This window comes from Pelodiscus sinensis, chromosome 8 (assembly GCF_049634645.1).
Source record: "Pelodiscus sinensis isolate JC-2024 chromosome 8, ASM4963464v1, whole genome shotgun sequence".
In the NCBI taxonomy this organism is placed as follows: Eukaryota; Metazoa; Chordata; order Testudines; family Trionychidae; genus Pelodiscus; species Pelodiscus sinensis.
In genome coordinates this window covers 5,984,176-6,010,760 of record NC_134718.1, presented here as the reverse complement: position 1 = coordinate 6,010,760, position 26,585 = coordinate 5,984,176, and the positions used below count along the sequence as shown (strand labels likewise).

At 48.0% G+C, this 26,585-nt stretch overlaps 1 protein-coding gene across 2 annotated transcripts; it reads right to left on the bottom strand.

The window, feature by feature from the left end:
* Positions 1 to 996: 996 nt before the first annotated feature.
* C8H10orf71 (chromosome 8 C10orf71 homolog) lies at positions 997 to 25,673 on the bottom strand. Of its 2 annotated transcripts, XM_075934665.1 has the most exons (4): positions 25,235 to 25,673; positions 17,020 to 17,193; positions 11,665 to 11,876; positions 997 to 8,907 (listed from the first exon to the last, which is right to left on the bottom strand). In XM_075934665.1, the coding sequence occupies exon 4, from the start codon at positions 8,728 to 8,730 to the stop codon at positions 4,213 to 4,215; it is 4,518 nt and encodes a 1,505-aa protein (XP_075790780.1). In that variant the 5' UTR covers positions 8,731 to 8,907; positions 11,665 to 11,876; positions 17,020 to 17,193; positions 25,235 to 25,673; the 3' UTR covers positions 997 to 4,212. The 2 variants fall into 2 exon arrangements, with proteins under 2 accessions (XP_075790780.1, XP_014426503.2); XM_014571017.3 differs by lacking the exon at positions 17,020 to 17,193.
* Between the last annotated feature and the right edge of the window lie 912 nt (positions 25,674 to 26,585).

Here is a 26,585-nt window from a genome sequence, read left to right as displayed (position 1 = left end):
TTCTCATTAGGTACCTTGTGCTTTTAAGATGTGTTCACATGCAATATAAGCACCAAGCATTTTTAGTTACTATTAATAAATCTAATCTGAATATATATTTTTCTGACGCTAACCCAGAATTCCACATCAACAGTATTTGTGCCTCCCGTAGGGATGTAAGTGACTATCTGGGGAACAGAGGGGGAGCAGGAACTGGTGCTCAGGGGAGGTGGCTTAAAAGCCACTTCCTCACCCAGCGCCATGTCTGTGTGGGAGCAGAGGTGTAGCGGGGGATTGGAAGACAAGCTGGGAATCGGCTGATTCCTGGCTAGCGCTCAGTCCCTCTCTCTCGCTGCACTTGTGCTTTTTAAATGTATTAACAGTCGTCAGGCGGGCTGCTCTTCATACATTTAAAAAGCACAAGTGCAGCAGGGGGGACCAGGCATGAGCAGGGACAGCTGATTCCCGGCTCATGCCTCGTCCCTCCCTGCCCCCTGCGCTTCAGCCTTTTAGATGAATTAAGAGCCACAAGGCTCTTAATACATCTAAAAGGCAGAACCATAGCGGGGTTAGTAGATGGACAGTAATGAGTCGATTAGCTGATTAAACGCCATTTTACATCCTGACCCCCTAGGGGTCTGATGGGGTCATTGATCATACATAGTGGCTGTGTCTAGACTGGCCAGTTTTTCCGGAAAATCAGCTGCTTTTCCGGAAAAACTAGCCAGCTGTCTACACTGGCCGCTTGAATTTCCGCAAAAGCACTGACTTCCTACTGTAAGAAATCAGTGCTTTTTGAGGAAATACTGTGCTGCTTCCGTTGCGCAAAAGGGCCAGTGTAGACAGCTGAGATTTGTTTTGCACAAAAAAGCCCCGATTGCAAAAATGGCAATCGGGGCTTTTTAGCGCAAAAGTGCATCTAGATTGGCACGGACGCTTTTCCGCAAAAAGTGCTTTTGCGGAAAAGCGTCTGTGCCAATCTAGATGCTCTGTTCCAAAAATGCTTTTAACGGAAAAGTTTTCCGTTAAAAGCATTTCCGGAAAAACATGCCAGTCTAGACGTAGCCACAGAGTCATTGCTGTACCTTTTCCCCCACAGAAGGAGTCTACAGAAAATTCCAGACACATAACAAGACTCCTATTCAGATTTGTTTTCAAATCTCTTGATGTATGTTTTCTTCTTAGTTCTACGTACCTTCTCCGGTGTCTACTAGGGGTTTAAGTGACTAGTCGACTACCCCATAAGTATAGACTTAGCTGGTAGTCGAATCACTACTCAACTAGTCACCTCCCCCGTCCTCTGTAGAATCACTACTCAACTCGTTGAATCACTACTCAACTAGTTGCTTCCCCCCGCCCCCTGTATCAGAGGCAGTAAGGTCGGGGGGAGGAAGAGGAGCCGGTGCTGGGGGTACCTGGCTTAAAGGCTGGTTCCCCCCAGCACCATCTCTGCAGCAGAGGAAAGGAGAGGCAGAGGTGCAGCGGAGAAGCGGCAAGAGCAGGAACTGAAGCAGTGCCCGCTTACGCCGGGTCCTGACTGCTACTCCTCTGCCTTTGAAATGTAGCAAGAGAACTTTGGATGTGCACAGAAAGAAGGAGCAATGGTAAGTATATTGCCATACAGAATTTCTTTTTACACAGACAAGTATTACTGCAGTTAAATAAAGCTGTTTTAATATCCGATTGAGTCAAAAAGGAGGGGGGGGGGATTGAACCATAATTATTTAATGACAGTAGACTTGGAGATTCCAAAAATTAAAGCTTTATCACTGCAAAAACACAAATGATCAACATCACATGTCAAAATATACAAAGTAAATATCCTTCAATCAAATTCTAGTAAGTTCTAAAGCAGCATTCTTCTTTCGATAAATTTGGATAATTATTGATGGAAATATTTTTTTGATGGCTTGCCTGTTTTCACTGAAATCAACATTTACCAATGAAACTCTAATCATTCCAAGCCTACAGATATGTAATATTTATCCTTCATACTTGCTTTGTGCTTGATGAGCTGCTGTGTTGTATAAAAGCTGGCACAGCAGACAATAAAATATAATGCCTTGAGGGGCCTAGGAGACCTACTGAGGTCTCTTCCAGTCCTACAATTCTAATGTGGAGGGTGCCATGTAAGAAGTTTGCAAAATATTGGCAAGGAAATAGAAGAGCGTTCAAACCTGGACTCGTGCCTTACCTCCCCTATTTGAGAAGGAATCCTTGTTCCTGAAGCACTCATGTTTTACAAATGCTTGTGCTCAAAAAAGAGCCCCTTTTCCTAGGGGGACCTGGAATGCCTTTTTCTGAGGTAAAATGAGCCCAGTCCAAGTCAAAGATTGCATAGAAATTGCGTTTTCACAAACGTGTTTGCTTATACTTAGGCATCTTGCTGAATTTCATCGAAAACTCAGACCTGAGAGGTGCAAACTGGCCCCCAAATCACAGCGTCACATCAGTTGTGCACGACTGTGAAAATTTGCGAGAGAAAATAATTTAGAGCCCAATCCAAAACCCACTGATCTAAACAGAATGATTCCTGAGGATTGGGACCATCGACCCTACGAGAATTGTATCAGTAGACGGGGGCAATGAAAGGGAGCATTTGTTTGGCTTACATAGGTTCTGAATGTAAAGATGTATGTTGCGATGGGCAAACCTCAGGTGGTTTAAAATCCACCTTCAATTTGTGGATTGAAGTATCCAAAAAGTGAAGCTTAATCAAACCTCTTTGGTCTATATCATGAGAACAAGCCCTCTCATGAGAAATCCCGAAATCCCAGGGCTGGTTAGACCGTGCCCAAGAACAACCTCTGTCAGACTTACGATTATAGTTCCACTTCTTTTTCCCCGTTCTTCTTCAGCTATAGAGAAAAGGCCGGATTTGCCCCTTATTTGATTGTAAATCAAGAGAAACTCTACTGAGAACAACTGAGTTATTCTGGTGTAAGAGGAGAATCGGGCCCAAAGTTATTCTTCCGAAGAGCTTTTACTTTTACATTTTCCCTTGGGGAGCACAAAATGAAAGGGAGGAGGATTTTAAAAAAAGAAACCAATGTGCAGAAAAAGAGACATTGATAAGCAGACATATTACTGTGTATTGTATTTGCACCATCATGTTACCATGCATTTCTGATTAGTCAGATCTTTGACAAGGTACCATCCAGTATAGGGTGAGAAAAAGAGCTTAGAAAAGAATGGTACAGAATTGATACAGAGCTTTCTGAAAAACCGGATGCTCAAAATAAGTTGCTTTCTTATGGCACTTTCTAAAAATGAATAACCTGGCTGTCGCTTGTCACTTTTTTTTTAAAATCACAGAATACAACAGTCCAAAATAAGGAACAATTAAACATTTCTCACTTTTTTAAAAAAGTTAGCTTTGTGTTTCAGTAGTGCTTTGTAAGAAAAAGAAAAACCTCTGAAACAATAATCAAAACTCCTCCCAGTCTAACAAAACCTATTGCACCTGCATCTCCTTCAATTTTGCTCCTGGGTGGACTTTTTCCAGGCCAACTTTCACTCTGGAGTGAAGTTTGAGAGCTATGTAACGAGAAATTCCTGAGACTAGGGGCTGAATATAGGGAAGTATTTGTCCATCTCAAAATGCTAGCAGCAGTTTAGCAGGGATGCACAAGTGTATCCGATGAGTAGAGATGCTGCTTTTACTTATCAATGTTTCGGGTTTGCTTTCAGTTCAGGTGCTGTATTGTATAACCGGTATACAACCGACTAGTCATTCATTTCTGGCTCGTCAGAGTACGCCAAAAAGTGACTCTCTGACCGCTATGGCTGATGTTCATCGCCAGATATTGTCTATTTGTAAACGTGGTTTCAAGACAGAGTGAGGAGTCGTAAGTAGAGTTAGCATCTGTTCTCAGAATTCTTACTACTTGTCACTTGTCACACCGCACCACCCGAAAAACTGGACAGGATCATGTCCATTTTTGCAATCCTTGTGTCCCCAGTGGCAAAGCTACAGCGGTAGCAGCCACAGAGGGTGGTTTCAGACCATCAGATTTTTATTTTGACAGCATAGTCCCTTTATTTTATTGATAAGCCAGGGTTGACCCCAACAGCAGACTTCCTCACAGTGACATCTCTCCCCTTTGGAGTCGCAAACCTTCCTTCTCCTTCTCACCCAAACCGTGCCACAACCAGATCCAGACGTTAGTGTTTACAAATAATGAGTGCGTGTCTGAATGTATTTATATTGAAAATAATTTAGCATTTCAGGGCTTAAGAGATCCCCTCGACAACGAAATCCTCTAAATCACTGATTGAAATGATGTCCATGCATACAGCTGGACTTGTGTCTTCTTGACAAGTACGCTGAGTTTCATCAGCATGCTGACTATGAGAGTCAGATACAGGTTCAATATAGGGTTGGCTCTCTGGGGATGGAGAATCTCTGTCTTCCTCCTGCCAGTCTTCAGCTGGCATGCCTGGGACGTTTTGCATGAGCGAAAGAGGTTCAGACTGTTGGGAAGTTGATCTCAGAGTAGGCACGGATACAGGCAGCTCACTGGGGTACAGGACGCAAGGAGGTTTCATGTTTTCCCAAGAGGCTGGTTGGTGTAAGCCCCTTTCGGAGGAACGGACTGGGACTTGGATGTATTTGCCGGTGTCTGGCTCATAAAAGGTCTTTAAATGAACTTGAGCATCTAGGTCGACGATGAAGTACTCCCCTGAGTCGGGATCTTGAAGGAGTTTACGCTGAATTGCAGGTAAAGAGGGCGTGGGGCTAACTGACGGGGCACCTTTGAGTCTTACCAGGCTAGATTCTGAAAGAGGACAAGGTGAACGGGACACAGGAGATGGTGGAGAATGGTTCCAGGGTACGGGGGATAATGGAATCTGTCCAGCCTGGGATGGCTTTCTCACCACAACATCTGTCTGCTCCATTGGAAGGCTCTTCTGCTGCACCTCTGTCTTTTTTCTCTTGTTGGCTAGCCTTTTGGCTCGCCGCAGGGCCTTTTCGCTTTTCGGTGGCACTGCGGGGGGTTTGCCCAGCGGTTTCGCCATACAACTCTGGGATCGCTCGTTTGTCGGCCTCGAGTCGCTGGTGTCCTCAGCCAGCAGGCTCCTCTGCATGGAATCGAGTATTTCCTCTGCCGAAATGTCAGCCTTGTTCTTTGTGACCACATTCAACAAAGCGGGATTTGTAATCTCCTCTGCCTTCATTACCTGCGAACTGGCAATTTTCTCTGGCAAGGGACTGTTGATAGCTGAGTGTACGATGCTCTCTGACCTTGGGTTTGTTACAGGGGTACACGCAAGATCATCTGACATCACAGGTGTTTCTTCCAAGTGTCTGATGTCTCCTGAAACATCGCTGATTACAGGGCAGTACACATGGTTCTCTAACATAGAGCTTATTGCAGGAGAACTACTCTCCCTCGTGATTATTTTTTTCGCACATGACCCACCTCTCCTATTGGAGAAAAGATGATTCTTAAAATAATTTTTCTCCTCTAAAGGGGGACCCAGTTGGCGTTGTGATGAGCTATCTTCTAATGCTGACTTTGGTCGTGCTAAGTACTGCTTTGCCCTTCCTACCTTGGGCTTCTCTTGGCTTCGGTGGACATTTTCCTCTTTACTTTTCCCAACTTTATTTAATAAAGTAGGAGTCACTTCCTCATCTTCTCCCAACGTCCTTAATGAAAAACTCCCTACATCTTCAGAAAGGGTGGGCTCCCATGTTAGGTTGGTGTTATCTGTCCCTTGAAAGCCCATGTCGGCTGGAGTAGACACCAGCGCATCCCCATTTCTGATAAGTCCATCTTCTCTTGCATCCTGTTCTTTTATGTTCCTCAATAATGACCGCTCAATTTCTTGAATGCTGGGTGTATCACGGCCCTGCCTGTAAAGCGGCTTGCCTTTCTCTACAGTAGCTTCCAGTTGTCTTTGTGTTTCCCTGTAACTACTACTGACTGTTTCTTCTAGGGACAAGGACCTAAGGAGAGGCAGCTTGATGGCTTTTATCACAGGGGAGGATTTGAATGTGTTGTCTTTAATCAGAAACAGACTGGGTTTCAATGGATTGGAAGATGGCGATGTTGGCTCTTCTCCCTTGGGGATGAGAGTGTCCTTGTTGTCTTCTGCTGCAGAATTCACACTACTGGCCTCTTCCCTCTTCTCACTCGTCCACCTCTCTTCGGTCAGGCTTTCGCTTTCGTCCAGTGCCACCTTTCCCTTGCTCCTCTCTTCTGTACTAGTGTCCCCATTACTAAACGCATACAACGGAACCTCCTCTTTCTCTCCCGGTTTCCCTTTCCTACTTGGCTTGTCATCTACATTCTGTTTCCTTCTACTCCGCTGGCTTTCTTCCAGGCATGCTTTCTGGAACAGCTGAATCAGCGAGAAAGAGTCCTCCTGAAATGGCTGATCGACTGTGGTCACAAAAGAGTATTCAGAAGAACTATTGCTGGTCTTGCCTTGATTTTCATTGCTGCTTCTTACATGGCTTTCACTTTCATTGTAAGGAACATCATCTCCTGCTGGTGGAAGGAGTTTGGGGGGGACTCCATTCTGGCTTTCCGCATCTCTTTCACGTTCATGGCCTTGTATGCTGGAATTATACGTTTGCATTTGATGCGCAGCTGTTGCTTCTGTATTGTCTCTACTGTGGCATTTCAGTGAAGGGTAACGTCGACTTTTCCTTAAACCATGTTCGTTTGACAGGTATCCAGAGAGAGAGACGTTTTCATTGTACTCGATGTCTTTCAATGGATCTTTGTTATTTGAATGATCCTGTTGCAAATTGTCTTGATTTTGGTAAAACGCAGGATCGACTGTTGCCTGGGGTGAATTTAAAGAAAGGTAACTGTCTGTGAAGTATCCCTTTAACTCAGTTGTATTGTGCTTTTCCTGGATAGTGTCTGTTGGTACAAAAGGTCCATAGCTTAATTCATCTCTCTCTGCAAACTCGAAGCTACTGTCTTCCGGAAAAGTAGACACCATAGCATTCATGTTTACACTCCCTTGTTTTGTGTTTTCCTTAGCCTTGTTTTTCTCTTTTAGGAGGGGCGAGGGACTGTAAGTGCTTTTCACACGTTTTCTGACATCCTTCAGGTTGAATAATAAACTTGGTGCTTTAGATTTGTAATTATCCCGAGGCAGATACTCACTAAATCCACTTCCCTCACGTTCTTTTGCTGCTACAGGGTCAGGCATTGGGGGTGTCAAACTCACTGGTTGATTTGCTATCTCTTGTTTTGAGGGTATGATTGGGGTTAAAAGTTTTGTGATGTTGAAGGAGGGGCTAACGGAATCAGGGGAGTTTCCCTGTTTATTTTCTGCAGTTGTGTCAGCAAAAGGTTCCACAGCAGATGGCTTTTGATAAAAGGAGAATTCTTCTCCACTGAGGGGTAACTTTTCATTTGAACTCGGCTGTGCTTTCACTGTGGCCCTCTTTATATTCCTCTGTCTTCTCCACGGTGGACAGACATAGTCCATTTCAGGCTTGGTTGACTTCTTCTCTGTGCAAGCATCTTGGGACACAGGTGGTGGTGGAGAAGGGGCCTTGTATACAGGTGATTTGGGGAGACCAGAGACCTGGGGTAGAGATGCTGATGGGCCAGAGATGAGGGGTACAGGTGCTGGTGGAATCGGAATCTGAAACTCAGCTGCTGGAGAGACAGGGACGAGATGACCAGGTATTACTGGAACAGGGACCTGAGATATAGTGTCTGGTGGAACATAGTCCTGGAATTCAGTTGTAGGGGGAAATAGATCTGTCAGGAAATCCTTTTCCTGAATTCTAGCCCCTGAGACTTTTCTGTGTGGTGGCTTATGTGCAGATGTATAGGATCCTTTAACCAATGGTGTTTCTTCAAAGCGTGTAATAGCCTCCTTTTTTGGTATAATAGCTGCAAACTCCTCTTTTTCACTCAGTTTATTATGACGGTCATTCCATGATTCAAAGGCGCTGTTCTCACTGTGAAGAAAATTGCCCTTTTTTGCTGGTTCTTTAACTTTTGCGCGCCTGTTTTTGGCTGCCTTTTTAGAAGAGCTGGTGAGATTTGCCTTAACCACATTGGACATGTCCATCAGTGCAGGATGATCAACATGTGGGCCAAAGTAGTTCATATCAATTTTATTCTGTCTTTTCTGGACCTCGTGTTTGTCACGGAGCCAGTGGTTATCTCGATATACGTCAGAAAATTGGGAAAGTTCCCTCTGCATGTTGAAAAGCGCTGTGTCTTTCCAGAAAGCTATGTCATTTCCCTGAATTAATTTGCATTTTTGAGAGCTGTTTTTAACTGGCAGTTTGACTGCTACCAGGGAACTTTCTGGACACTGGTTTTCAGTCTTATCAAATGTCTTAATCAAACAGGACACTTTTGAGGCAGGTTTGTTTTTCCTTGGACCAGCTGCTGGTAAATTTGGCTTTTTCATTTCCGCCGTGCTGTGTTTAGCAACCTTTTTCTCGTCTGGCGCACGTTTTGGTAGATGCTGGAATGTTGAAGCCCAAGTTGTATGCTCGTTGTTTTTCGATGATAACTTATTGTAGATGTTGCTTCTCTTGATGGCATGGTTCAGTGTCCCTTGGTGAATTTTAGTAGTGAACTGGTAGGTGATGTCCGGCGAAATGACAATCTCCAATTCATTGTTAGATGCTTCGAGTTCTGCCACGCACAAACTCTTGAATGCTCGATCTGTGAGGCTGCAGACCTCTCTGTCTGTATCATCCAGGAGGCTCCCTATACTAGAAGAGTCACTAAGTCCATCCGCGTGTTTCTTATTTCCCTGCATTGTCTTTGTGAGTCATGAATAAATTATCCCAAGCATTAATTTATTATGTGAAACAGGCAGAAGATTCTGTTGGATATTCCCACTCGTCTGCAATGTTTTCTCCCAGAATTCTTCTTCCAGAACGTATTTGCTTTACATTAATTCACCTTATGGAATCGCAAAATGGGAGTTTCTTCTCTGCAAAGCCAACAGACAAGAAAATACCAATGAGCAGACTGTACAATCATCTTGTCTTACAGCATCTTCCATTCATTTGATCCTTTGTTTAATCAAATCAAAATCTCAGGAATCATTTAATTAATAATTAAAAATACTTGGTCACCTTAAATGGGTATCACTGGATAATTCAATCATTGGAAGGCGCTGTTGAATTTATAAGAAAAACAGGGATCTCAGTTCAGCTGTTGATTTAAATGGACTTAAGTGCATACTTCAAGTTAAGCATGTCTTTAAGTGCTTTGCTGAGCAAGGGCCAACACTTTTACGTGAGAGGAAGAGAGGCAGTTGTAGTTTTAACACACACAAGCATGTGAAATCCTAGAATCACCCTGAACGGGTGTGAAAGCTACAAACTGCTTTGTCTTTAGCCAGGTTTTACCACATATCAAATACTGAATACTACGCGGGAAGATGATAGAGTGTGTTCACTATGGGAAAAATTAAGAGACCCTGTAATAAAGATGGAGCAAAAACTAGATGTTATAGGCCAAGATTTAAAAAAAAAAAAGATCCTACAGTAAGGATCTTATTAGGGAAGTAAGTCAAGTAGTCATCTAGCAACTTCCTCCCCCTTGCTCTGTCTATATAAAAGGCAGCAAGTGGGGAGGGGAGCGGGGTGGGGAGAGCAGGAGCCAGTGCTGTGGGGAGCCGGCTTAAAACCCGGTTCCCCCCAAAACTGTCTCTGTGGAATTCTATCGTCTACTCAGTTAGCTAATTAACCGCTATTTAACATCCCTAGATCCTAATACCGTATTTTCCGGCGTATAAGACGACTTTTGATGTTAAAAAACATCCCCCAAAAATCGGGGGTCATCTTATACGCCGGGTATACAGCTTTGAGGCTTTGCAAAGCCTCGGGGGAAGCCGGTGGCGGGGCAGCCCAGGCGCACCGGGGCTGTCCCACTGCCGGGGCGTCCTCAGAGGCTTTGCTCCCGGTGTCCCTGGTCTGCTGGGGACCATCTTCAGCAGACCAGGGACATCGGGAGTAAAGCTGGGGAAGTGGAGGGGCGCTGGGGTATAAGACGAAACCCTATCTTTTAACTAAAAAATTAGGGGGTCGTCTTATACGCCCAGTAGCCTTATACGCCGGAAAATACGGTGAGTGGTTTGATTTTTTTTTTTCAAAAGAACCAAGCACCCAACCGTTCCCATTGATTCAGGGGTGAGTTGATCATCTGACCACTGATTTAGGTGCTTAACATGAAAGCTGTTCTTTCGGCTTCCTTCACCGGCCCTGAAGAAGAGCTGTGTGGAACTCAAAAGCATGACCCTTTCACCAGCTGAACGGAGACCGACCAAGGTAGTACCTCACCTCCCTTGTCTCTGTTCTGCTAAGTCTCCTGTACCAGCCCAGCCCCAATGATCTCCATAGAGTTGCCCCTGCTTTCCCCGAATTCACAGGCGATCTGTTAAGGACATATTTATTCCCAGCGTAAACCCACGTGCGTAACCGGAGTTATACCAGAGCACAGTGAGGTCCGTGGTGCATTAACAAATCCCAGGCAGATGCTTTTGCCATAACATACTGAAGCCAAGTACATTACACCGCAGGGGAATTGGTGCCTTGAAACCAAGGAGGCTGCTAACATCAGCATAGCCAGCAGGAGGCAGGAGCGCCTAGAGGAACTCCAATAGATCCACTAACGGAGCGCAAGGAACAGTGGTTCTCACTTTCCAGAGGAGTCCATAACCCAAGGCTCCCAGCGTTGTTAATTCAGTCAGCGGCTGTCCAGTGGATTAAAGGGAGGCCTGGTATTATGCAAACGAAGGGGCCACATTTTTCTACACCAGCCTCTAAGTCTGACCAGGGCTTGCCAGGGGGTATGCTGGACCTGCTAGCGGGCTGATGCAGCTTTCTTCTACCTCCAATGCAGGCCTTGTCTTTTAGGCCCAGTAGAGCCCTCAATTACTTTTGATTTCCCCTTGTGTGTACATTTAATAGCATGAGCCAGGCTGCCGAATTAAACACCCACCATAGAGCTGAGAGAGGAAATCCAGATCTGAGCTCCCCCCTCTGTTTTGATCCAGGGGTCCTGTTTTGCCCATCTCTACTTTACAGAGGCCTCCTGTAGGAATGGCTTGGCAGCTGGACACTGGGATTTCAGTGAACTCCCCAACTATGAGTCAGTGGTAGCCCATGTCAGGGATATTTCAGGAAACAGCCTTGCTCTAATGGATTATTCAGATTTGTGTTCTCTCTCTCTCTCTCTCTTCAGTTTTAACACTTTTATCCTCAGCAAACCTATTCGTAGGCCACATCTTCACTTGCAGCACTGGAGATCGATCTTCTGGTGTTCGATTTAGCGGGTCTAGTTAAGACCCGCTAAATCAAACGCTGAGGGCGACTCCAATCCGCAGTTGTGAGGAGTAGCAAAGCCGATGGGAGAATTTGCTCCCATCCGTCTCCCTCTGTGAAGACGGCTCCAAGCTTGGCTTAAGATAAGCCAACTCCAGCTACAAATTTTATGTAACTGGAGTTGCGTACCTTAAGCTGACCTTCTAGGGCTAGTGTAAACCAGCTGACCTCAGTGGACTTGCTTCAGATTTACTCCAGATTCAGACCACACTCAGGCCAAATACTTACTGTTACTCCATTTTTCCTTGTCTGGGATTTCTCTGATGATGTTCAACTTTCCTACCCCGGAATAAAACAGCCCGAGTCAAAACAAAGAGAACACCAATGACATGCTGTCGCATTCTTGCTGGGGCTCTTACCTGTGATGTGAATGGCTCCTGCAGGCGCATACCTTTTATGTAATGTTGTTGTCGGTGCTTGAATGTATTTAGAACTTCCTCTCATGCTTGCATGTAGCCTCATTGCTGCCCATTTTTAGTGAGGCATTAAAAATAGCTCCATGAAGTAGATTTGGCAGAAGTAGGGTTGTAATGTGTTTTCGACCTTCAGCATTTTTGACCTCTAGTGAACTCTGCAATTCAAAAACAAATGCTTTGGTTTGTGCCGGCTGAAGTAGGTGTGACTGGTTCATCTATTGGAGCTATTCATTCATTCGTTCACAGCATAATAACCATTTTAGTAGCTAACTGCTGTTCCGTAATTCTCAATTTAGCACTGTTTTACACATAATCAGCGCAATTGGCAATGAGCTGCCGTAATTTCTCTTTGCTCCACTTTCTCAGCTTCTCAGTGGAAGTTAGATGCCTCCTTTTGAGTAGCTGTACTTTAATCCTTAGTGCACTCAAGACAACAGGCTTAATTATTCCATACTGGTTCTTGTGTCCCTCAGCTTAACACCTCAGTGTACTTGGCTTTCCCTTGCTGGTGCTTGGCCAACTCACCAGTTGGGGGGAGAGGTCATATTGGCAGCCTAATCCAAGGAGGAGAGATGTTTTATACAGTAAGAAGACATGGAGCAGCTACAATCTGAACCTCTCTAGTCCGACACCCTCGGAACCACAGAATTTTCCGAACCACAAGAAGTCAATATTGTCTAGCGGCATTACCAACACTCCCACTACTTCCTGGGCTCTGAGAAGACATGGAGGGGTAAATTAGAGCCAAATAACAGCAAAGAACAGGGCTGGTGGCTGTAAACAAACTTTAGAGAACTGCGAGAAACTTTCACACCCATGATAAGTGGACATATAGCTAACTAAAATCGTGCCGGACTAGAGAGGTTCAACCCATAGTACCAATCCCTTCAATTTTCCCAGCAGCAAGAAATGGGTTTTTCTCAGCCTCCAGCACATGAGAGAAACCCTTGGAAATTAGCAAGGTATTAAACAGAGAACTAACGTAAACGATGCCTGTCCAGCTGCATTTAGAGAGACAATGCGGGTGAGGTAATATCTTTTAGTGGTTCTTTGATCCCATAGAGAGAAGTTGGTCTGATAAAAGATATGACCTCACCGTGTCTTTCTAATAGTCTGGAATCAACATGGCTACCACAACCCTGCACACAGCCAAACATACTGCATTTGGAAACACAACAGCACTTCCTGTATTTTGGCCAGCAGAATCTAGTATTCACCCCAAGAGCAGGCAACATAAGGGGGAAATCTTGAGAGCTATGAAAGTGAACAACAAACTTAGCTTTTTTAATAGCTGCCACCAGCAAAGCTACTGCTGCCGGGTTCGACACCTCAGAGTAATAGGGTAGGGAGCTTTTCACCTTTAGGGGACTTGTCTGATGGCAGTCCAAGGTGATTAAAGCCAGAAATTTGTTATTATGTGTTTGGCATTTTGAGGCTACGTCTACACTACACCTGTTTTTCGGAAAAAGGTACGCAAGTTGTGACTTCAGTGGGGATGATACATGTATGAGGAGCTCTTGATTGAGTCCTGTATGGTTGGGGTGGAGTGTATTTTTGTTTTTTTGTGTTTGTTTTTGCATCTCTACTAGATACCTATTCTGGTGGGTTTTTTTAGACTGCCTTTTGGTTGCTGTGACACACACTTTAAGTGGGCCCGCATCAATGTTCCCTCTGATCTTTTCCATCCATATGCAGAATAATTTTTTTGGTTTGTGCAGCGAGGCATGTGCAAATGTGCACCACCAGTAGAAACAAAACCCAAGCTGTGGGCACTCTGCTAATCTGCTGGGCAGCATTTGAATCTCTCCTGGGCAGCCGTACAAGCACCCGGCTTACAGGGAACCCTGGCACACAAGTACTTTCAGAAGTAGGGTGCTCTATGTACAGAAGTGAAGTCACAGCTGTAGCAATGGGGGTTCACACTAGCTCGAAGAACCTTTCCTCGTGGCAATGTATCTGGAAATCCTCTAAAGAGGCCAAAATGAAATAAGGGGTTAAGCATTTTAAGAATACAGCGTAATCTGTTAGAGGAGCAGAGTGTTCAGCAACCCAAAGGCACCCAGCATGATACAACAGCTGAAATATTGGACAAAGAAGCTGTTTATAACTCTTTGAGTAACCTGGCGAAGCCGCATTCCTTTACCCTTTTGTACGACTAGGGCAGCCAGCTGCACCCAGTGAAGTCCTGGAATTGCATTTGAAATAGCTGTAAAATTCAGGCGTGGATCAGGATTCAAATGGTTCCATTTAGGGGATTTTGTGTCTGGCCTGTGGTAGAGGCTGTGCCGGCAAGGGATAAAGTTGGGGCCTGGGTTGGCAATACAGGAAGTCCCCGGGTTACGTACAAGATAGGGACTGTAGGTTTGTTCTTAAGTTGAATTTGTATGTAAGTCGGAACTGGTACATATTGTAGGGGAAACTCTAGCCAAACATTTCTCCAGAGCTCAGTTTTAATCTCCCACACCTCACTTCCCTCAGTCCTTTATTCTCAAGCTGAGGTGTCTGCTGAGAAAAGCCGCTTCGCGTCTCCCTGGTCTGCTGGGGGGAGTGCTCGCTTCGCGTCTCCCTGGTCTGCTGGGGGGAGCGCTTGCTTCGCATCTCCCTGGTCTGCTGGGGGCGGCGCTAGCTTCGCGTCTCCCTGGTCTGCTGGGGGCGGCGCTAGCTTCGCGTCTCCCTGGTCTGCTGGGGGCGGCGCTAGCTTCGCGTCTCCCTGGTCTGCTGGGGGCGGCGCTAGCTTCGCGTCTCCCTGGTCTGCTGGGGGGAGCGCTAGCTTCGCGTCTCCCTGGTCTGCTGGGGGGAGCGCTAGCTTCGCGTCTCCCTGGTCTGCTGGGGGTAGGGGGCGGGGTGCTAGCTTTGCGTCTCCCTGGTCTGCTGGGGGTAGGGGGTGGGGCGCTAGCTTCGCGTCTCCCTGGTCTGCTGGAGGGAAGCAGCTAGTGCAGGGTTGCCTCACCCCGTTTGTAAGTAGGGATCCGATGTAAGTCGGATCCATGTAACCCGGGGACTGCCTGTACTGCATCAGGCAGGATTTCCAGCGCCAGCTCCTTTCTGTTCTGAAATAAAGTGCTGCTTTAGAAATGTGAATATTTAAGGGAGCTAGCGCAGGGAGGAAAATTCACCCTTTTCCCAGGCTGGCTTATGGCCAGTTTTCAGTGGAGCTCTTCCATGCCTTTTGTGATGCAGAGATTCGGTTACACAGGCTATTCCTGGTCTGGAAAGGACGGCCTGCCCGCTTTTGAGCAGCGGATCAGTCAAGCAACAGAGCTGACTGCAAGCCGGGGCAGGTGACATCACTGTTGCTGCAATGTCTGAAGGCCGGGTTTTATTTTTTCTCCTTCGGGTCAGCGTTTGGTGGAAATGTCGCACCATGATGCATCGCTGTGGCATTTTGGCAGGGGCCCTGTGTGTTACATTATAGCCGCTCGTCATCAGCCCTGCCTTGCCCTGGGTGGAGGAGGGGGGTGTCTTTGTATTTCTGTGGGATGATTTCTCCCTGTGGCGCTTGCGGTAGGGGGTCTGCAAGGAATCCCAAAATGTGCCTCCACTGGGTGACTAGCGGGCGAGGTTTATTTAAGGGCATGCTTTGCTTACGCTTACGATGGCTGCCGCGTTGCCTGCTATGTGTCCCGGGTCTCCGTTGGCTACAGCGAAGGGCCGTTCTTTCTTAACTTAAATTGGGAGTGGGGATCCAGGGGCTTACCTGGATCTGGCCCCCGAGGCTCAGCACTCCCCCCCCAGCATCAGGGAGCCTGCGCTAGCGCTCCAGCCCCCCCCAACCATTCCCCAAGGGGCTGGAGCACACAAAACCTACTAGCCAGAGCCCCTCAAGGCTCTGGTGTGTGAGGGGAATATGGGGAGTGTCTTTAGCCTTCTCAGTCGGGGGCCATGTCAGTGAGGATTTGGGGTTCTTTTGTGGGGGGGGGGCTTCTCACTTGTGTGCAGCCCCCGACTGATTTTTCTGTGGCTCAGCGACCCCTAGTTTAAATAGTAGCGGCTTCTTTCTTTGGATCAGGAGGCTCAAAGTCCTCTCCTTGCTGTGGGCAGGAAGTCGCCAGTGGCCTCCCTATTCGGCACACGGACCACTAGGAAGGGTGGTGTGGTCCGTCATGAATCACAATATCATTATAATTTTGCAGAAGGGGAAACTGAGGCACATGGGCCGAGCTGCCCCCTCCCCCATGGTATTTAGGCACCTAACTCCCATTGATTTAGACTGGGAATCAGGCTCCTAAATATCTTTTGATCTGGACCAAGGATGCTGCAGTTCCTTGCGAAAGGTGACCCTGTGAATCCCCGTCAGGATTGAGACAAGAACCCAAAATGCCTGCACACGGAAGTGCAGACACCTCCTCTCGGGCGTGGGAGGCCTCACCCCAGCAGTGGGCGAGCTGGGATGCCTGGCATGAAGAAAACACTCCCCCCACAGGCATAACGGGGCAGAGTCTCAGCTCCGTCAGAGCTCTGCTCTTCACAACGGAGGGGCGGGAGTCCAAAGGGGTTGTAATTCCTTGCTCCGAGGTCCCCAGCCATGACAGGCCGAGGCAGGGGGAGGAGGGGGGCTGTGCCACGATTCCATGGGCTCTGCAGAAAGCGAAATTCTGGGACGGAGGTTGAGTGCAGAAGGGAGCGGGGAGTAGAGGACTGGGGTGGTGGCGAGGACGTGCAGGCAGAGGCAGCGGGTGAAGCTTTCCCCTCCCACGGTGTGAAGAGTCACATGGAGCAGCCAGTCCCTTTGCGGCGAGGGATCTGGGGCGGCTGGTGGAAAGGCTTGCTGGGCCGGATACAGCCCGTGGGCCCCGGATGAAGGAGTCCAATGCACGCAAAGTCTGCCACGCTCTATCCCGAAAGGGACCGCACCTCTTCGTCAGATGCAAAGAATCAAACTGCAGCAAGTGAAACAAACGGTTCACACGCCAGCCGAGCCTGCTTCTAAACACAACACAGAACCATTCCCCCAGTTGCCCTAGCAGCTTAATACAGTAAAACTCCAATTGTCCAGCATCCAGTGGTCCGGCACTCCTACTGGTCCGGCACCAACTGGAACCCGGAAGTGCTCCAGCCAGCCGTACAAATGGAGCTCCTGTGAGCCCCACGCGTGTGGGGCTCACAGGGCCAGGGAAGGGGAGGAGAGGGGAGAGGAAGGGGATACCCCTGTGACGGGTCTGCTGGGACCTGCACTGCGTCTGGCCGGAGGGCGGGGTCGGCAGGAAATGGCCTTTTCCCGATAGGGAAAGAGAATTTGACAAGCGCTGGCAAGAAGAGGCAGTGTTGGGCGTGACGTGGAAGCTGAATGTAACTCACCAGGGAGTGTGTTCGGGGTCCCCTCTGGCATCCAACCCCCAGAGGATGGGGGGCCATGACAGCCCCCCGCTGTCGAGCCGTCTGTTTGGCTCTCGCAGTAGTGGCGGGTGTTGTGCTTCAATTCCCCCACTCTGTCGTCATTTCCTTTTTTGGGCGAGGTGCCACGTGGACGGCCTGTTTCATTGGGAAGGAGGAAAAGATTTGCTGGTACCACAGTGGATATTGGAGGGAAACGTTTTTTTGCTCCTCCTCTTTATGCCATCCCATAACCTGCACCCGGCCTGTTGCCTTGGAAACAAATAAGAGCCTAGGAAGTGCAAAAACACATCTGGAATGGGGCCGAACCGCTGCGGGGACCCAGCAAGGGGCAGGCCTGGCTGGCAGAGGGCAGAACACCTGGGCCTTTGAGAACCACCAGAGCGGAAGCCCACAAAAGAGGGTGATATTTATCCTCAGAGACGGGAAAGCAGGGCAGCTCTTGCCTTGCTCTGCCTGCCTGGAGAAGGGATCTCTGCGGCGGCCTCCACGAACAGCCAGCAGCCAGGGTCCATGCAGTCCCCAGGGTGAGGGTGGGCCGTCCATATCGGACAGTCGCCGGCCTGTATGATCTTACAGAGCGAAACCCTTGCGGGAATGACCCCACAAAGACCCGGGTTCCTGGATTGCCAGGCCAGGAGGGGCCACTGGGGTCATCCAGGCCAGGGGTTCTCAAACTTCCATGCTCCGTGACCCCCGCCTGGCATCAAAGATGCCTGCACCGCCCCCGGAGTGGGGGCCGAAGCCTGAGCTTGCCCAACCCCTCCACCCCTGACAGGACAGGGGCAAAGCCAAAGCTGCAGCCCCACCGCCCTGCACTCGATGGCAGGGGGGGAGGCAGAGCCAAGGCCTGGCAGGGGGCCTGTAACCTGAGACCTGATGTCCTGAGCGCTGGTAAGTCCAACACCAGCCCCGGTGACCCCATTAAATCCAGGTTCTGACCCAAGTTCTCCCTAAGCTGTGCAGCTTCCCGTTAAGCCCCATGCCGGGGCTGCTAGGCCCCGCGCTGGGCCTCAGGGCGGAAGTGGGAAGAGACTACAACAGGGTCTGTGTGGGTGGCAGTTGCGGACCAGACTTTTCTCCCTGCACCCAGAAATATCTTGATCTGGCACCATTGACCGGGACATATGCTATGGTTACTTGGGTTTTGGTGGCTTCCTCTTTTGGTGCCTATCTGGCCCTTTCTAATGGTTGAGGCAGAAACCTTTTTGCGATTTTTTTTTTTTTTATCTTGTGGAAGGAGGGAAAAATCCTATTTCTGGATCCTAAGGAGCTGAGTGAAGCCAAAAAAGTTCTAAGTACACGCACGTCTCCTGAAATCCAGGCGAGTTGCGGGCACGTCCTATCTTGCACGGCTGTGGCCAGTATTTCCCGGGGAGCTGTTTGGATGAATCGGTTAACAACTTGGGAAATGTACAAAACTTTCTAAAGATCCTGTGAGATCCAGAACACCCCCGGGTTGATTGAACCCAACTCCCTCGCACACAGAATGGCCCGCCAACCTCTGAAGTGTGTGTTTCAGGTTTTTATCAAAAACTGTCTCATGATTTTATTTATGGAGGATTCCTTCCCTCTTGCTCCCTCACCACATGTGATTCAGTGGCTTCCTACAAAATGCATCCTAGAAAACTGTACCCTGTCTGCACGTAGAAAGTAGGGAATATCAGACAGGGGCATCCGAAAATGCCTCTGCAGTGCAATCATAAACCATTGAGCATCCTTCTTATATGGGCCCCAGGCACAGAACTTCTAGCTTATGCTGGGCACACCAGGCCCGATCCTAACTTGATCTGCATCCCGTGTAACCCACCGGGCTCAGAAGGGTGTAAGTCAGTGGAGAACCCGGCCATACGCAGATGAAAACCAAGAACCAGTTTCTCCGAATCCAGCCCCTCTCTATGCACTCCAGGGACATAAACGGAGGCGTTTACTTGGTTATTACTCACCCAGACAATCTCCTGTGTGTCTGCTAAGGCCTGAAAGAAACGGAGGGCTGAATCCTTCCTTTATTCCAGATTCATGTCCCTGTGTGGTTTCACCAAGTCCACTAGAGTTATGGCAGAGTATGTGGGAGCAGAATTTGACCCTGAGTTAGAAGCCTCCCAATTTGAGTCACTACCGATATCTAGCGTCGGGGAGAAAAGCCACCAAACTTTAGGCCTTTTAACGTGAATCTGGATCCGACTCTCTGATTCTCGTTCTTGTGATTCTGCATTTCCATGCTTCCATTCCCCCATGCTCAGCGCTCAGTAACACCAGATGTAACCCTAGAACTTCACACCAGATGGGACCATCATAGCTTCCACTCTGACCTCCTGACCGACTCCGCCCCGCCCCTGCGCACTGACCCGACCACCGAAATTAGATCAGCTGCTCAAGCCCTGAGAGCTGGCGCAGCAAAGCGCTCTGACCAGAGAGGGATACATGGCTGGGAGATTTAGTTTCCAAGGTTTCTTGTGCAGGCTGCATGGATACGGCTATTTCAGACAGACTCCCGGCTGTAGCCGTCAAGCCAGTAGATTAGCCCCTGTCACAAGTGTTTTACCAGCTAAGGCGCATGTCTGAGGGAAGGACAGGATCTAAAACTTCATATCCGTGCCAATGTGTGAGCCAAAACACAAAGGAATCACTTCTACTTAGTAATATCTTTCCTCCCAATATATCCTGCTCTTAAGAATTTGTCTCCTGCCTCCACCGTAATGCTACGAAATGAGTGCCGAATCAGTCTAGTGCCTACATACCAGGGAGGATGTGTCTGGAACAGCTGCTCAGCTGTGAAATAACCTTGAGAAGACAGAACACAGTGCTCTCTCTCTTATTGCCGTTTTCTAAAGAGATCTCTGATTTTGCATAGGCTTCCTCTTAATGAGCCGACTCATCAGTGACCAGAATTTCCTCCTCTTTGGCTACGTCTAGACTGCAGGCTTCTTTCAGAAGAAGCTTTTCCAGAAGAGATCTTCCAGAAAAACTTCTTCCAAAAGAGAGCGTCTACATAGCAAAAGCGCAATGAAAAAGCGACGGGCTTTTTTGAAAGAGAGCGTGCACACTGATCGGACGCTAGCTTGCCTTTCAGTGGTGATTACTGTGGAAGGAATGGCCACCAGAACACCTGTGCTTTTTCTGGAGGCTGCTTCTTTCGAAAAAACACTCTCTTCCATGTCCGTACACACCTTTTTCCGAAAAAGGCTTCTTCCTCGTAGAATGAGGTTGACCACCATTAGCAAAACCCCTCCATTCTTTTGACTTTCTGTCGAAAGAACACAATAGCAGTGGGGGCGTACGTATTGGTTTTTCCAGCAAAACTCTGCCAGTGTAGACATACCCTTAAGCTGTGTTTGGCATGAGTTTCTTTCCGGGCGATGGTTGATGAGCGAGTTGGATTTACTGTTCCACGGGGGGAACCTGATGTGATGATTTGGTCTCAGCGCTGTTGCGGGACAGCCAAGTTCCTCTGGTCTCTTTCAAGGCTGCGCGCTGATGATCGAAATATATTATAATAACAACAAAAAAGGCAAGCAGCTCGTTCTAACCAGAATCTAGGCCTGCTCAGAAAGACACAGTATGTTGTGATCCATCCCGTACACTGCATAACTCGTGGTCGCCAAGGTAAGGCCGGTTCCCTCTCTGTGCACGCATTGCTCCAGCAGGTGTTTGGGGTCACTGAGGATGGAGGGTGAGGAACCTGAGGCTCAGGGGCTACATCCAGCCCCTGGCTTGCCTGGATCTGGCCCCCGAGGCTCAGGGCTCCCACTGCAGCATTGGGGCATCTGTGCTGGCACCCCAGCTGTCCTGCCACCCTCCTGCAGGGCTGGATGCACAAAATCTACTAGTCTGCCCCCCCTAGGTTCTACTAGTCTGACATCCCCTAGGGAGTGTCTTTCTGCTCCTCAGTCAGGTGCCACTGTCAGTGAGGGTGTGGGGTTTGGGTTTTTTTGGCTTCTCACTTATGTGTGGCCCCCCGACTGAGTTTTCTGTAGATCAGCAGCCACTGCCTCAAAAAGGGTTCCCTGCCCCTGCTGGAGAGGTTTCAGAACCCAGGTCTACGGTTGAATTTTGGAGGCCCCCAGCGAGGGATAATTATCAGGTGCTCCTTCTCACATTTTCTTCTCCTTCCCTATTTGCCATGCATAGCCGGGGTAGGCAGATCTCGCTAGCAGATCTCTCTCCTGGCCTGGCTGAGAAGATGGAAAATGCCTTCAACCAACTTGATTCCCAGAGATGAGCTTGACTAATTGCTGGACACTATGGCCAGGTCTTCACTAAACGGAAGATTGACACTGCTGCGATCAATCGTCCGGAGTTTGATTTAGCAGGTCTAGTTAAGACTGGCTAAATCAAACTCAGAGGGTGCCCCCATCAGTGTCCAGTACTCCTGCTTCTGTGAGGAGTAAGGGAAGCTGATGGAAGTGGGAAACTCGAAACAAGGTATAGTCTGTTCTCGCTATAAGTCTAAGATACATTCCAAAAAACTTGGACTTATAGCAAAACAACTTAAAGTGGGGAATTTTGTGCAAATTGGGTTGTTTTATTTTATTTTGTGTGTGTGTGTCTTAAGAGCGGGGAATGGGAGGATTTATAATGTAGGAACCGATGCAAGTGTCAACGACTTTAGTGTGGAACGGCAGTATACCACAGCGACTTATAGCGGGGACGGCCTGTATGTGGAGTTGCGTATCTTGATTCAACCTTCCCCTGTAGTGTAGACCTGGCCTGAGAATTGCTAACAGAGCCCCACTCACTACAGACAGGAAGCAGCCGATTCCACGGTCCTGCTGAGTTGAGGGCTGCCTTCCAATCAGAATCTGCCGGGGCCCCAAAGGCCAGGCCTGCCTCCGTGCACATCTCTCCCGGCAATTCCCTTTGGTGGAAACTTACCGTAGGCCAAAGCCTAAGTGATTCTGCAGGGACCGAAGCGAAAGGTTTTCGTTCAGGGGCAGATTTGCCTGGCTCGCAATTTCAGGATCTGATCCATTCTCCCGTAAAATCCCAAGCCCCTTCCCACGAAAATAAGGAGCAAAACTCCCATTATTTTCCGGAGATGTAGGATCAGTGCTGGCTTCCCTTGGCACGGCAGAGCTGCCCATGTGCGCACCTTTGTGCGGAGGCTGCGTCCACGGTGCGACTTTTCTTCCTAGCCCTGCGCCTTGGGTAGTGACAAAAACGAAGGCATGACACCGAGCTGAGATGTACCATGGCTTGGGCGGAGGGGGCATCCAAACGAGCTAACGTAGATGCAGTCTAAAATAAAGCTGATACCCGAGCAGGACTGACTCTAAGGCACGGCAACCCAAGTGTGATCCAACGAAAGCCGATGACAGGGGCAGAGCTGGAGAGGCAGGATCTACAGTAGCGGTGAACTGGCAGCTGCCGTTGTGTGCTGACTCCAGGCATTACCTTGGTGCGTGGCCAGGGTTCATTTGGTGAAGCTACTTTAGAGACTTTGCTAACAAATTCAAGGGCGTTTCCCCCTCCTTCTCTAATTGCAGAACATCAGCTATAAAGCGTCCAAGCAACGTTCTGCTCCAACTCGCTCGCACGTCGTTCCAAAAAGCTCTGGCCGTAACATTTGGGAGCATGCACAAGGCAAGGAAAAGGGTGGGGCGGAACGACAAGGAAGTGCTGATGGGAGGTTGCGAGTTCAGAGACTTGGAAGTGAATCTGCCTTGCGGCCGAGGCCACTTCTGTGTGTGGCTAGATGGCTTGGAATCCGTGATGGGAGAACTGAGATGGAACCCTGCCAATCCGTGCCTCTGCGTACGTCACAGGCGCTAGGGAACTTGGCGAGAGAAACACCCCCTCTGCCCGCCCGTGACCGCATGGGAGGACAGTGAGGGAATTCTGAGAGAAGGGAAGCCGTTCTCCTAAGTGTTAGGGGAGAGGGCACCCTCTGATGATCTCGCAGATGGATTCTGGAAGGGAGCAAAGATCTGAGCTTCATACAGGGCCCAAACTGTATGCGAGAGGACCTCACCCCCTCAATCACGCAAGCGGCACACACAGACCAGACAAGTGGCTCAGCACTCTCCAGCCAATCACCTCCTAGCTAGACACGGATCCTGATGTGCATGCACCAACACACAGCTTGTGCCCGCCAGCTCCCGCAGGCAACCCGCTCCAGCCAACTGCAGTTGGCACAACTTCACAGAAGTAAGTGGAGTTACATCTACTGGCCTCGGGGCAAAGCTTGACCACCAGCCTGGCACAGCTCCCCATACCCTAAGATCTACATGCTCAGTAACATACACCTCGGCTAGCATTGTGCACACATGGGTCTCGAAACGCACGCTGCCTCGCGGCGCAGCACACACGCGCCGGAAACACACGTCTCCCAGAAACACCTCCCACCATGACACAGAGGACACATGAGAGACATAAAACTTGACATCAGATCTCCTGAGGGCAGGGGACTGGACTTGATGACCTCTCGAGGTCCCTTCCAGTTCTAGTGTTCTAGGATTCTATGTTGTATTCTACAGTCCAGTATGTCTATGCAGAAAACAAAATCCTAAAGAGATTTTAAAAATCCAGTATACGCAGAAGACAAAATCCTAAAAAGATTAAATAAACCACCCACAAAATTTGCCTGATCAAACAACTCTTCATAGATCCATACACCTGGTTAATGTGAACAAACAATCCCACATTTCATGCGAGTGGATGTTCTCCAGCCCTTTCCTGGCTCTCGTTTCTTTTTGATCTGCACCCTTGCTCGGCTCTGGTAACACCAGACTTAATCAAACCTTGAGAGCGGGCAAGGCAAACAGGTCTGAGAAACAGGGCTGGGAAGATCCATTTCTGGCTCACATTGCATGGTTATAACTCTTTCTTACTCACTCTTTGTTCTGGACTTCAGATTTAGTAGGTAAGTCCCTGTTACAAATAGTTTGCTAACCAAGTGAAGGGGAGAAGCATAATGAAGACCCTCAGATACCAGAGTAACAAACAGGGTAGATTGCATTGTATTTTGGACCACACACAATTAAATCTATTTTACTTATTGGTATTTTCTCAGGGCTCAGCCTTCAGGTCTTTGTTCAGGTTTTTCGGTCTTTATGCAGACCAAATTCCCACTCAGGACTGAGGAAAAAAGTACACGGGCTTCAGGGTTGGACCCGTGCTTATTACGTTTTTTGCCATACGTTTTCACCCCATCTCTGTTTTCCCCACTCTTGCTTTCCAGCAATGATGGCAAACTAACACCGCACCCCTCTTATTAGAAAACTAAACCTCTCACAGGCAAATTTAGCTTCTTTGCCCACCAAAGGCCTAGGTTTAGAATTCTCTTCCCTCCTCAGCTTCCTTCCAGGACTGCGTATTTCCAGCCCATTTCACGGAGCATAATTAGTCTGGGTTCTCAAGCTCCAGTTGAATAGTTTGTCCTTTTTTTTTTTTTTTTTTTTCCCCCCCTTTCTGATGAGCTTTGCAGCTGGAATAATAAAATACAGTTCCCTATGCTGGCAGACTGAGATGTTCCTGCAACAACTGGCCTCTTAAAGCTCATGTCATTTAAGCAATTTTCCAGTGATTAAAATTGGATACATGTCATCGTTCTGGTCATTTATATCGGCCCCTGTGCCTTGCCTGGGCATGTGAGCTAGTTTGCTTTTTCACGTCCTTCATAGCACACTCAATGCTGTCTATAAAAATTTTATTTGTTTTCTATTTGTCAAAGAAAGGGGAAACAGTCTTCTTCCCCCTTGAAAAAATACCCTACCCACATCCCCCAAAACTGCAGAATGATCTTTTCTGTACGAAATCAAACCGATTTGTCTTGCTTCAAGTTGTTTACCGCATGATATATAGTTAAGCAACACACTTAAGAGACATTCATAACAACGTAGCAACCTTCTTCAAGGAGCAAGCTAGTTTTCTGTACAACATTATGTTTGTTTAGATTTTATTCCATAAACATTACTATCACAAAACCCCATCAACTTCCCATCTGTCGACTCTAGGGATGATTCCGCAGTCTCCAGACTGGGAGGAGATGGGCAAGAGTAACCAAAGAGACTTTTCACCTCTAATTACCGTAGGAAAAAAAATATAAATGCTGCTTAATGTTTCTCATCTGATCCGTTTCACAGTTGATACTGAAGTGCGCACGCGCTCACTCACACACACACACACACACAGAGTATTAACCATTTATTTTAAAAGTCCATGTAATTTTCCCTCTTACCTTCTGTGCTCCAGTTTCCTGATCCGAGAGAGGACAGCAAGCTGTACTTTCTTCAGCTAAGCCGGCACCCCATTGCCTAGAACAGCAGCCTGCTTATAACTAACTCTTCTCATTATTTTCATGCTCCATGACACCCTTTTTAACGTGACTCCTAATGGGAGTAAGAATTGAAAACAAAACCAGAAAAAAACCTAGAGGAGACAAGCTCTGAGCCTTCCCAAACCTGACCAGCCAGGTGAAGTGAAGTGAGCAAGAAATTCAAAGTTACTAAAATGTTCTTAAATAGATATCAGGCCAGGGGAAACCAAATGGAATTCATGGTGGGGAAGAAGCAAACATACGTATGAGAATAACCATGCGGTGTCAAGTAACAGACATACTCACTCACCAGCTATTTTTACATTGCCAGTGGTAATGCTTCAGAGATACTTGGCAGAAAATGTGATGTGATTAGCTGGTCGCTGCCAATTATTCAAACCTTAAAGCACTGCGTTTTTAGGTCTCCCGGTGGTGGGTGCAAATGTTCACAACAGTGACCATTAAAGCCAGCATCTAAAAGAAGAGCGCATGAGTAACACCCGATTGTCCCAAAATGCCAGGGCAGAAATAGCTCGTTAGTCATTTCATCATCAGGCCCCGACCAGTGTATGCTGCATGCTTTGTGTCAGACCCTGCTTTGTGTCACTGTCGTGTGCGGCCGTCGTGCACGAGACACTGTTGTTTGGAGTTCACCATGAGACGTGTAGCAAGGTATTAATTAACTGAAGGAATACGGCAAGTAGTCAGCGAGCTCAGTCTGGGTGTGAGGAACAAACCATGGGTTGTATCCTGGGCAGTGCTGAGCTCAAATCACCGCCCCACGCTTGCTGTATCAACAATCAGAGGCAGAACCTTTCAGATGACGCACCTGTTCCCACTGAAGATCGGGCCCTTTGCTTGTGGCATTATAACCAGGAATTCGCTGCCAGTGACATTAACAAATCATCGCTACCTGGATAATAACCACAGCCATGTAGCCGCCGATATCTGAGGATCTTCAAGCACTCTGTTGTTCTTCTTGAACTAACCCTCACCAGGTCCCTGTGACTAAGCTCCGCCTCGTTACTACCATTTAACTCATGGGGAAACTGAGGCACAGACTAGCAAAGGCCCATTCTTTCACAGGTGGCCTTTACTTGTCCATACCCAACTTTAGTCAACTTAAATGACTCTCTGAGAGTCCTCCAAAGAGTCTGTAGCAGAGCCAAGTCTGTGCTTCAAGTACTAGGCCGTCCTCTGTACATCACGGGCCAGATCCTGGTCCCACTTAGCTCCCTGGCACCTTCCCTTTGTGGCATCTAGGTGGGGCCTG

What these genes read in the sequence shown, in the direction of transcription:
- C8H10orf71 (XM_075934665.1), bottom strand. Translation starts at nt 8,730, where the DNA reads ATGCAGGGAAATAAGAAACACGCGGATGGACTTAGTGACTCTTCTAGT.